A 10,707-nucleotide genomic window follows, 5' to 3' on the forward strand; every position below is an offset into this window, starting at 1 on the left:
TATCTCTGTAGGTGAGCACCGATCTATGCTACAAATTATTTCCCTGACATAGGTCTTCTCAAAGCATTGGGGCAAAGAGGGGGTGGAGAGGGCAGGCTCTGAGGTGTTTATAATTTCTCACACCATCTCCACCTTGCAGAACCTTAGACAAGGCATATCTCTGTCCAAGCCTCAGTTTTCACATCTGTGAAGTGGAGATTATATTGGTATATACCATACAGTTTTTGGGAGAATGAAATAGCAAACCCGAAGCACTTAGCACTGGCCTGGATGTATGGGATACTGTCCACACAGATTAGCTGCTACCTTGACTCTTAACTGAGTCCTTCTCCCTCTATAAATAGGGTTGGTCCCTATCCAGCCTCCCTTTGAACATTTCAAAGTAGTTGACATCAGCAGGATGATTGTGTCTGGAACCAGCCCACCACCCACAGCCCTCTTGTGGGTTATAAAAGAATCCCCCAAGGGCACAGTGCTCTGAGGCCCAGAGAGGGGAAAGGTCAAGGTCACGGAGCTTGCTGAAGGTGGGGCTGGAAGAAGCTTAAAACAACACTGTGAGGAGCTCCCTGGTGGCCTAGCAGTTAAGGATCCAACATTGTCACTACTGTGGCTCTGGTCACTGTTGTGGTGCAAGTTCCATCCCTGGTCCAGGAACTTCTGCTTGCCACAATCGTGGCCAACGCTGCCCCCGCCCCCAATGCTGTGAGTCTGTGGTTGACAGCATCGATTTGACCCTTCTGGTCAACCAGACGCCACTAGTCCAGCTAGGTCTGGGCACCTAACTCGCTCTGGAGTTCAAGTGACACACCCAAGATGGCGGTGTACCGACCCGACAACATGATCCGCCACACTCAAGATGGCGACGACAGCTCTGGACGCCGGTTCCGCTTCCGGTTGCCCTGGCCGCCGGCAGGGACACGCCGTGCGCACTGGGAGCAGCCATGGCCGACGGTCCGGTGGCGGAGGTGTTGCTGCGGCGGCTGGAGGCGGCTGATGGCGGCCTGGACAGCGCGGAGGTGGCAGCCCAGCTGGGCTTAGAACACCAGGCTGTGGTGGGTGCCGTGAAGAGCCTGCAGACACTGGGCGAGGTGAGCCGGGTCCTTCAAGCCGGGCCTCCTGGCTTTTGCATCTGCAGTTCCCTTGCCAGGTGTCTCTGCCTCCAGAACAAACTCTGTCAGGCCTGGTTAGGGGTAGTTGTATATGTGTCCAGCCCAGGGTGCGCAGGCGGGGAGTCAGGAACAAATGAGGGCCCGGACGTTCCTACTGCAGTAAATGTCCATTGAGGCTGAGAGGGTGGGTAGTGTGATGGTGGATGAAAAAGACGCAGTTGGTGCCGTCATGGAGATTGCGGTCTAATAGATAAACTCAAGTGACCAGAGTGATGAATGAGAAATACAGAGAATTCAGAGGTGACAGCTGAGCTGGCCTTGAGGAGCAGGGAGAGCACCCCAAAAGCAGTGATAGCTAAGTCGGGTTTCCGCATTTAGGAGGAAAACCATGGCAGTTTAGGAATTGATGGGATGGGGAGGTAGGTGATGAAAAACACCAGCAGAGCCAGAATTTGCAAGGCCTTCTAGGTCTTTATCTCACAGGGGCCATGGCAGGAGCTGGAGCCACTCAGATGTTTGTACTGCCTACATCACTTTGGGGAAGGATTGGCAGGGGCGGGACTGGAGGTGAAGGGACAAAGGCAGAAGCTGCTGCATCCTCAAAGTAGAGAATATGGTCCTCGGTTGAAAGGAGGCAACTGGAATGGAGAAGGGATTCAAGAGAAAGAATGAAATGAGATTCACGACAAGGTAAGGGGAGCACAGCTAAACCCCAGCCTTCTGACTTGGACAAATGAAGGGCAATGGAGCCAGAAAGGAAGGATGCTAAGAGACCTGTCAGCCACCCAGGAGACTGGATCCAAGTGGCTGGGACTGAGAAAACAGATCTGGGCTTTTTATTCATCAGGCTCATAATCAGTGCCACACTCTGGTCTCAGCTTTATTTATGATCCAGTCTTTGATGTAATATTAGGATGATGGCACTATTATTATCCCCATTTTGCAGATGTGTCAACTTCTAAGCTCTGGTCAGAAACTTGATCAATGTCACTAGAAGGAATAAGCAAATCTGGGTTTGAAATCAGGCACTCAGGCTATAAAGTCTGAGGTTCTCAGTGCAAAAAGGAATTGAAGCTATGGTATGTGGGATGACAGCACCTTGATTGAGGTGAAGTTGACATCTGTTGTTTACAGATGTCTAAGTAGTCACAACCTTTTTTTTTTTTTTTGTCTTTTTGCCATTTCTTGGGCTGCTCCCGTGGCATATGGAGGTTCCCAGGCTAGGGGTCCAATCAGAGCTGCAGCCGCCGGCCTACACCAGAGCCACAGCAATGTGGGATCCGAGCCGCGTCTGCGACCTACACCACAGCTCATGGCAACGCCGGATCGTTAACCCACTGAGCAAGGCCAGGGATCAAACCTGCAACCCCATGGTTCCTAGTCGGTTTGTTAACCAAGTAGTCACAATTTAATGTAGTTCAATCTAAGGATGATGACAGTAATACGAACAATAGTAGTAGTTATTGGAACGCACACAGCATTTGCTGCATGCTAAGTTCTGTACATCCTTTCTGTGTGTTAATTTAGTTGCTCTTAAAAACAACTCTGAGGTAGAGTCCACTACACTCTTCTCTCATGGATAATAAAAGTTGCTCAGAGAGGTTAAGCAACTTTCCTAATGTCACAGAGATAGGAATTAAAATAAAAGGGGAGCTAGGCCCTTTGGGCGCCACCCAGCCTTGCTCCCTTTTAGGGTGACCTAAATCCATCCTCTTCATAGAGCCTAAGGGGTATATCCTGCATATAATGTGGACCCCTGGGGTCCTTCTCTGACACTCTGGGTACCGAGATGTGGAGAGAAATCGTTTCACCTGAGACCTTAAAACTCTTTTCCAAGAGTTTCCTCATGGCTTAGCGAGTTAAGGATCCAGAGTCATCACTGCTGTGGCATGAGTTTGATCCTTGACCTGGGAACTTCCACATGCCACGGGCGCAGCACTCTTCCCCCCCCCCCCTCCCCCCCCGGCAAAAGGAGTTCCCGTCATGGCTCAGTGGTTAACGAATCCAACTAGGAACCATGAGGTTTCGGGTTCGATCCCTGGCCTTGCTCAGTGGGTTGGGGATCCGGTGTTGCCGTGGGCTGTGGTGTAGGTTGCAGATGTGGCTTGGACCCCACATTGCTATGGCTCTGGTGTGGGCCAGTAGCTACAGCTCTGATTGGACCCCTGGCCTGGGAACCTCCCTATGTGGCAGAAGCCGCCCTAGAAATGGCAAAAAGACCAAACAAAACAAAACAAAACTTCTAGGTTCAAAAGGATGATTTGTTCTTTGCAAGGCAGGTAACATCTTTAGTACCTTACCTCATCCTGAGAGATGTGAATTTTTTTTTCTTTGGGGCCACACTTGTGGCATATGGAAGCTCCCAAGCTAGGGGTCAAATTAGAGCTATGGCCACAGCCACAGCAACACCAGATCTGAACTGTGTGACCTACACCGCAGCTCACAGAAACACCGGATCCTTAACCCACTGATCAAGGCTAGGGATCGAACCCACACCTTCATGAATAGTAGTTGGTTTCTTAACCCATTGAGACATAGTTGGAACCCCATGAGTCATTTTCATCATTATCCTTAAGTTATAAAAGATCAACTGAGGTTCAGCAAAGGGAAATGCACTTGGCTGAGAAATGGTACAGCTGGGATGCGAAGCTGATTTCAGAGGTGTAAAACTGCATCCCCAGCACTGTGTCAGGAGAGTGCCTGCATCTGAACCCTGTCCCTGCCCATGTCCCCTTGTTTTCCTTCAGATTATCGAGGCTGAGCTGCGCTCCACCAAGCGCTGGGAGCTTACTGCTGAGGGCGAGGAGATTGCCCGGGAGGGCAGCCATGAGGCCCGGGTGTTTCACAGTGTCCCCCCAGAGGGCCTGCCCCAGAGCGAGCTCATGGTAGGAGACTAGGGATGGGACAGCGGGGCCTGGGGAGGGGAGGGGGTGAGTGCAGCCCTTGTATCCCACCCCCACCTCACTGCAACCTTGCTCCCCCAGCGACTGCCAAGTGGCAAGGTGGGCTTCAGCAAGGCCATGTCCAACAAGTGGATCCGAGTGGACAAGAGTGCTGCTGATGGGCCCCGGGTGTTCCGAGTGGTGAGTCCCTGCTGGTGGGTGGTCAGGCAGGTGGGTCCCCGGCTCTCACGGCCCCTCATGTCCATCATTGTGGCAGGTGGACAGCGTGGAGGATGAGGTACAGCGGCGGCTCCAGCTGGTCCGGGGTGGGCAGGCCGAGAAGCTGGGAGAGAAGGAGAGGAGCGAGCTCAGGAAGAGGAAGCTGCTGACTGAAGTGTGAGTGGGTGCCACTCTCTGGCTCACACCTGTGTCACCTGCATGGCCCTGGAGCAGGGGTAGGAGATGGCGAGCCATTCCACCCAGACTGGGCCACAGGGCTATCAGTCTCCTCCCAGCCACCCTCCACACTGTGGTTGTCAAGCACTCTTGCCAGGCTCATGCCACCTCAGGGCCTTTGCCTATGCTGTGCCTTTTGCGAAGAATGATCTTCCTGCTGTTCTTCAAGGCAAGGTCCGACATCACATCTCTTCTCATGTGTCACCTTAGAGAGGCCAACCTGACACCATTTCCTCCCTTCAAATTCTGTAAAAGTTCCTTGTTCCTGGTCTCCATCCTTATGCCTTTACACTCTGAAGCATTGACTAAAATTTATGAATGCTGGGACCTGGACAGTCTGTGGGCGGTATCCTCACAGGGCTCACGTCTCCTTTGAGCAGACATGATGCAATGACATAACAATTATAAGAACACAGATTGGAGTGGGGCTGCCTGATTGAAGTCCCAGCTCTGACCTTGACCAAGTCACCTGATCTTTCCAGGCCTTTGTTTACTCATCTGTAAAATAGCCTCTTTTTACATGTTTATGGGATGACTTTAGTAGAACAGGGCCTAGTGTAGAATAAACTCTCTAAATTTGACCTATTAATCTCTCTTGGCTATGTTCTTGGTGCCTTGAACTGGTTCTGGCACACGGTTCATTCTCAATAATGTTGAATGAATAAGTTTATGAACAAAGCGATATAGGTGGTACCAAATAAGAGGATTTCCTAGGAGATGATGTGTCAGGAGGAAAATACAGGAAAGTGACTTGGTGGGTGACCTTGTGATCAGCCTCAGAGGGAGGTCAAGTGACACTTGGAGGAGGTGACAGGGTTGTCCTCTCCTCCTCCACCTCAGGACCCTGAAGACCTACTGGGTGAGCAAAGGCAGTGCCTTCAGCACCAGCATCTCCAAGCAGGAGACAGAGCTGAGCCCAGAGATGATCTCCAGGTAAGGGGCAACCCCAAGGTTAGGGGCTGCCTATAGTGGGTGGTAGGCAGTCCCTTCCAGGTGCACATAACTGCCTTCCCCCCAATAGTGGCTCCTGGCGGGACCGGCCCTTCAAGCCCTACAATTTCTCGGCCCATGGTATCCTCCCTGAGAGCGGCCACCTGCACCCCCTGCTCAAGGTCCGCACCCAGTTCCGGCAGATCTTCCTGGAGATGGGGTGAGCATGGGGCCAGGGGTGGGGCTGGCCCAGCTGCTGGGTGCAGGCAGAGCAGTCAGGCCGCATCTCCCACCAGGTTCACCGAGATGCCGACCGACAATTACATTGAGAGCTCCTTCTGGAATTTTGATGCGCTCTTCCAGCCCCAGCAGCACCCAGCACGCGACCAGCATGACACTTTCTTTCTGCGAGGTGAGTAGGCTCCACTGCCCCTTCAGAGGTGCCAGGCCTGGTTAGAGCCTTTTGGGGTGGCATATCATCTTCCAGGATCAACTCCATCCTCTTCAGTATGGCCAACAATGCCTGTATGAGCTGTTCTCATCAACTGTGAGCTTCTTCCACCTCTCCTCCTGCTCACCTCAGGGCCTTTGCCTATGCTTTGCCTTCTCCCAAGAACTGTCTTCTCCCAGGTCTTCACAGCAGACTCCGGCATCAAACATCTGCTCACATGTCACCTCAGAGAGGCCACCCTGACATGCCCTTGTCTCCCCAGGTTCTAAAAGCTCCTCACCACTACCCTAAATCTTAGTTCCAGTTTCTTTCTTCCACGGTCCTCCATACTCTGTGAAATTGGATGACTTTCCAAAATGGTCGTTATCTCCTCCAGCAGGAGGGCTGGTGACGGTGTTGGATGCCCATTATTTGACCCAGAGAGATAAAGTCATGGTCATCATCATGGCATCCAAAGCATACTGAGCTGTCACTGTCCTAATCTTCTCACCAACTGTAGGACATAGGCTGTTAGCCTCCTATTGCAAAAGAGGAAACAGGCTCAGAGAGGGGACATCACTTGCCCAGAGTCACAGCTTACAAATGATGGAGCTGGGATTTAATGTGGCTTTTCATTAAAATTGTGTCACTGAAAGGGAAGCATAAGAACTTGCACATTTGTGCAGCACGTGGTCCTGAGTCCTGGGCACCAACATCTGTTAAAGACCTGAGTCACAACCATGAATGAGACAGAAGTCTTTGCCCTGATGAGCCCTGAATATCCTGGTGGGGGAAGATGTGCATTAAATTCTGATTAAGCTGTAATTGCAGTGAAGCAAGATGGCAGTAAACGCAATGAAGGAAACTGACATGGGAATGGGGGTGGTATGCTGTCAATTTAAAGTAAAGGCTTTGGGGAATTCCTGCTGTGGTACAGTGGGTTTAGAATCCAGCTGTAGCACCCTGGGTCTTTGCAGAGGTGTGGATTTGATCCTTGGCCTGGCACTGGGTTAAAGGCTGTGGTGTTCTAACAGCTGTGCGCTCTAATTGGATTTAATCCTTGGCCCAGGAATTTCCATGTGCCGTGGTTGTGGCCATTAAAATAAATAACTAAATAAAAATAAAGTCATTGTTTAGGCAAAGATTGAAGGAGGTGAGGGAGGGAGCTATATCTGGGGAAGGAAAGCTCTAGGCAAAGGGAATGGCCAATGCAAAGGCCCGGAGGCTGGCACGAGCCTGGTTTGCTCACAAATCAGCAGGGAGGCCCTGTGACTGGAGGCTGGCACGAGCCTGGTTTGCTCACAAATCAGCAGGGAGGCCCTGTGACTGGAGGAAGTGATCCTCCAGTTAGGGGTTGGAGGAGACAGGATAGTGTGGGGCATCCGGAGACACAGTGAGGAACCTGGATTTGGCTTTTTTTTTCCCTCCTGAGATGGGAACCATGGAAGGGGTGTGTTAGAGGAGAGACTTGGGTGTTCACTGGTGCCCTCTGGTGGCTGTGGAGGGTAAGAGGCACACATCACTCACTCTTCGGTGCAGTGGCTATTTGACAAATGCTCCCTGACTAACCAGATGTTTCTCTCCTGCCCAGATCCACCCCAGGCCCTGCAGCTCCCAATGGACTATGTCCATCGAGTCAAGCGGACTCACTCTCAGGGTGGCTATGGCTCACAGGGGTGAGGCAGGACCAGGACTTGGGGTGTTGGTTGGGAGGGAGGTTGGGGACCTGAGAATTGCATCGTGGAATTCCCACATGTCCCCTTGAAGGTACAAGTACAACTGGAAACTGGATGAAGCTCGGAAAAACCTGCTCCGCACGCACACCACGTCGGCCAGTGCCCGCGCCCCTCTACCGCCTGGCACAAAAGGTATGGCAGGGCTTGGGCAGCTTGGGAGGCAGACGGGGTGATCACGCTAACTTTCCTCACCTATGCCCGGGCTGGGCCTGCCTGTCACCCTAGAAGCCCTTCACACCAGCCAAGTACTTCTCCATCGATCGTGTGTTCCGGAACGAGACCTTGGATGCCACGCACCTGGCTGAGTTCCACCAGATCGAGGGCGTTGTGGCTGATCACGGCCTCACCCTGGGCCACCTCATGGGCGTCCTGCGGGAGTTCTTCACCAAGCTGGGTGAGCAGGTTGGCTTGGGTGGGCAGCGGGAGGATGCCTTAGTCATTGGCCTGACCTCTGCCTCTCTGTTTACCTGCCTCTCCCACCCAGGCATCACTCAGCTGCGTTTCAAGCCGGCTTACACCCCTACACCGAGCCCAGCATGGAGGTGTTCAGCTACCACCAGGTCAGGGTAGAACCCAGAACTGGGGCAGGGAGAGAGGTCCCCCCCATTGCTCAGCCCCAGGTCCCTGTCACTGCCAAGCCCACACTCAGCCTGCCCAGCTAACCGCCAGGTCCATACAAGCTGCCACATCGTTCTCCTCCCTGCAACCAGGCCTGAAGAAGTGGGTAGAGGTTGGAAACTCCGGGGTCTTCCGCCCTGAGATGCTGCTGCCCATGGGGCTCCCCGAGAACGTGTCCGTCATTGCCTGGGGCCTCTCCTTAGAGCGGTAAGTACCCAAACCACTTAGGGGGTCTGGCTGCCTTACTCAGATGACTTGCCAGGAATGGGGCCTACAGAGTTGCAGCCCCATCCATTCATTCATTCATTTGACAAACCCTTAGTTAGCACCTGCTATGTGCTCAGTCTTACGCTGTGACACATCTCTGCTTCCATGAAGTTGGGGTGCTAATGGAACGAAGAAGATAATGATTAGTCAGATAACACAAGTAAATTCAACAAGTAAAGCCTAAAGTGTGTCCAAAGCACCGTGCTAAAGTAGCTCCCTGCTGCCCTAGTGGGTTAAGGGTCTGGCATTGTCACTGCTATGCCTCAAGTTTGATTCTTCTTTTTTTTTTTTGGCTTTTTGCCTTTTTTTTTTTTTCCCCCTATGGCCACACCCATGGCATATGGAGGTTTCCAGGCTAGGGATCTAATCAGAGCTGTAGCTGCCAGCCTACGCCAGAGACACAGCAATGTGGGATCCAAGCCATGTCTGCAACCTACACCACAGCTCATGGCAACACCAGATCCTTAACCCACTGAGCGAGGCCAGGGATCAAACCTGCAACCTCATGGTTCCTAATCATATTTGTTAACCACTGAGGCCACTATGGGAGCTCCTCAAGTTTGATTCTTGGCCATGGAATTCCTGACTTGAGTTTGATTCCATGCCTCTGGTGCTGGCAAAAAAAAAAAACAAAAGCCAAAAAAGCCTAATAATAGGGAAAACACAGCAAGACGGGCTAAGGAGACTGTTGTCAGGGAAGGCCTCTTGGAGGAGGTGGCATCTGAACAAATGGATTGGTAAGCCATGAGAATATCTGGGGAGGGCATTCAGGCAGGGGGAATAGCCAGTGCAAAGGCCCTGAGGCTGGAGCACGTTTGCTATGTTAGGAGAGCACTGAGGAGGCCAGTGTGGCTGGAGGGAGGGAGTAAAGGGAGAGGGAGAGGAGAGGAGGGTGGGGAGGTGACAGGGCACATTGTGCAAGGCCTTGTGGGTCCTGGGAGGACTTGGGCTTTTACTACAAGGAAGGGGGGAGCCCTCAGAGAGGTTAGATTGGCAGAGAGCATGACTGACTTTGTGTTAAACCATGTCCCTCTCCCCACCACCCCCAAGCCCGACGATGATCAAATATGGCATCAACAACACCGAGAGCTGGTGGGCCACAAGGTGAAACCTGCAGATTGGTGTACGATAGTCCTCTCTGTGCCGCCTGGACATGAACAGGGGCCCCCTCCAACACAGGAGGCCGCATGACATGAGCCACCCTGGATAGGCCACCTTCCCCGACACCCCTGCTGCCCCTTGCAATCCCTGCCAGTGACCCCCTTGTACTTACGAGGCCTCTGTGAGGCCATCCCCCTGCCCCTGGTATCTCCTTTCCCCGCTGGCCCCAGGGTCCCAGGGACAGGGGAGCGAATGCAGGTTCGTTCGTTGTCCATCTGTGAGGGTGGGCCTTGGGGAGCCCTGCTGGCCAGCCGCTGGCTAATAAGTGGGCAGTTGCCCTCACCTGGTGCCTTTCCTTAGGGTAGAAGGATGCTGGAGCCCGGGTGTGAAGCATGGCGGGTTGGAGGTCTTGGACCTTGGGGCCTCCTGACCAGCCTGAAGCAGGTTCCCTCAGGGAAGACCAGCTCTAGCAACCATCTGTCAGTTTACCTGCTGGTTCAAGGGTCTCTTCTAGGTGAAAGGAACGAACCCCCTACCCCTATAGAAGGGGCATTTAGGTAGGGGAGGCCAGGCAGGTGTCAGGGCCCCAGGAACCAGAATTCACTAACTGGGAGCCAAGCATTGGTGGGCATGGGGCATATATATAGCAAGGTAAGTCTTAAAGGTAAGCTGCTTTTTCTTTTTTAAAAGAGCAGCTTTAGGTTGATAGCAAAATTGAGCAGAAGGTACAGAGATTGCCTGCATACCCCTGCCTTGACATACCATAATCACCCAAAGTCCATAATTTACATTACTGTTGACTCCCTATGTTTTACGTGGGTTTGGACAAATGTGTGATAAATGTGGATTCGTTATTATGGCATCATAGTATTTTTACTATCCTAAAATTCTTCTGTGTTCCATTCATTCATCCCTTTCTCCTCTTGAAAAGCTACTTTTTTTTGGTAAAGGGGGGTTACTCTTAAAAAAAAAAGTTCAGGAGTTCCCATCGTGATGCATCAGAAACGAATCTGGCTAGGAACCATGAGGTTGTGGATTCAGTCCCTGGGCTCGCTCAGTGGGTTAAGGATCTGGCGTTGCCATGAGCTGTGGTGTAGGCTGCAGACAAAGCTCGGATCCCATGTGGCATAGGCCGGCAACTGTAGTTCCAATTAAGACCCCTAGCCTGGGAACCTCCA

General features: G+C 52.3%; 1 protein-coding gene across 1 annotated transcript; it reads left to right on the forward strand.

Annotated features, from left to right (window-relative positions):
* Positions 1 to 896: 896 nt before the first annotated feature.
* FARSA (phenylalanyl-tRNA synthetase subunit alpha) lies at positions 897 to 10,383 on the forward strand. The gene is given in 16 exon segments (XM_053743499.1): positions 897 to 1,088; positions 3,857 to 3,994; positions 4,094 to 4,192; positions 4,269 to 4,387; positions 5,288 to 5,380; positions 5,469 to 5,597; positions 5,674 to 5,789; positions 7,399 to 7,483; positions 7,575 to 7,653; positions 7,655 to 7,675; positions 7,769 to 7,937; positions 8,028 to 8,057; positions 8,060 to 8,102; positions 8,252 to 8,368; positions 9,479 to 9,579; positions 9,582 to 10,383. Coding segments are annotated over 16 exon segments (1,524 nt in total). The 5' UTR covers positions 897 to 941; the 3' UTR covers positions 9,620 to 10,383.
* The last annotated feature ends 324 nt before the right edge of the window (positions 10,384 to 10,707 follow it).

The sequence above is a fragment of the Phacochoerus africanus genome, chromosome 4, assembly GCF_016906955.1.
Source record: "Phacochoerus africanus isolate WHEZ1 chromosome 4, ROS_Pafr_v1, whole genome shotgun sequence".
Lineage (NCBI taxonomy): Eukaryota > Metazoa > Chordata > Mammalia > Artiodactyla > Suidae > Phacochoerus > Phacochoerus africanus.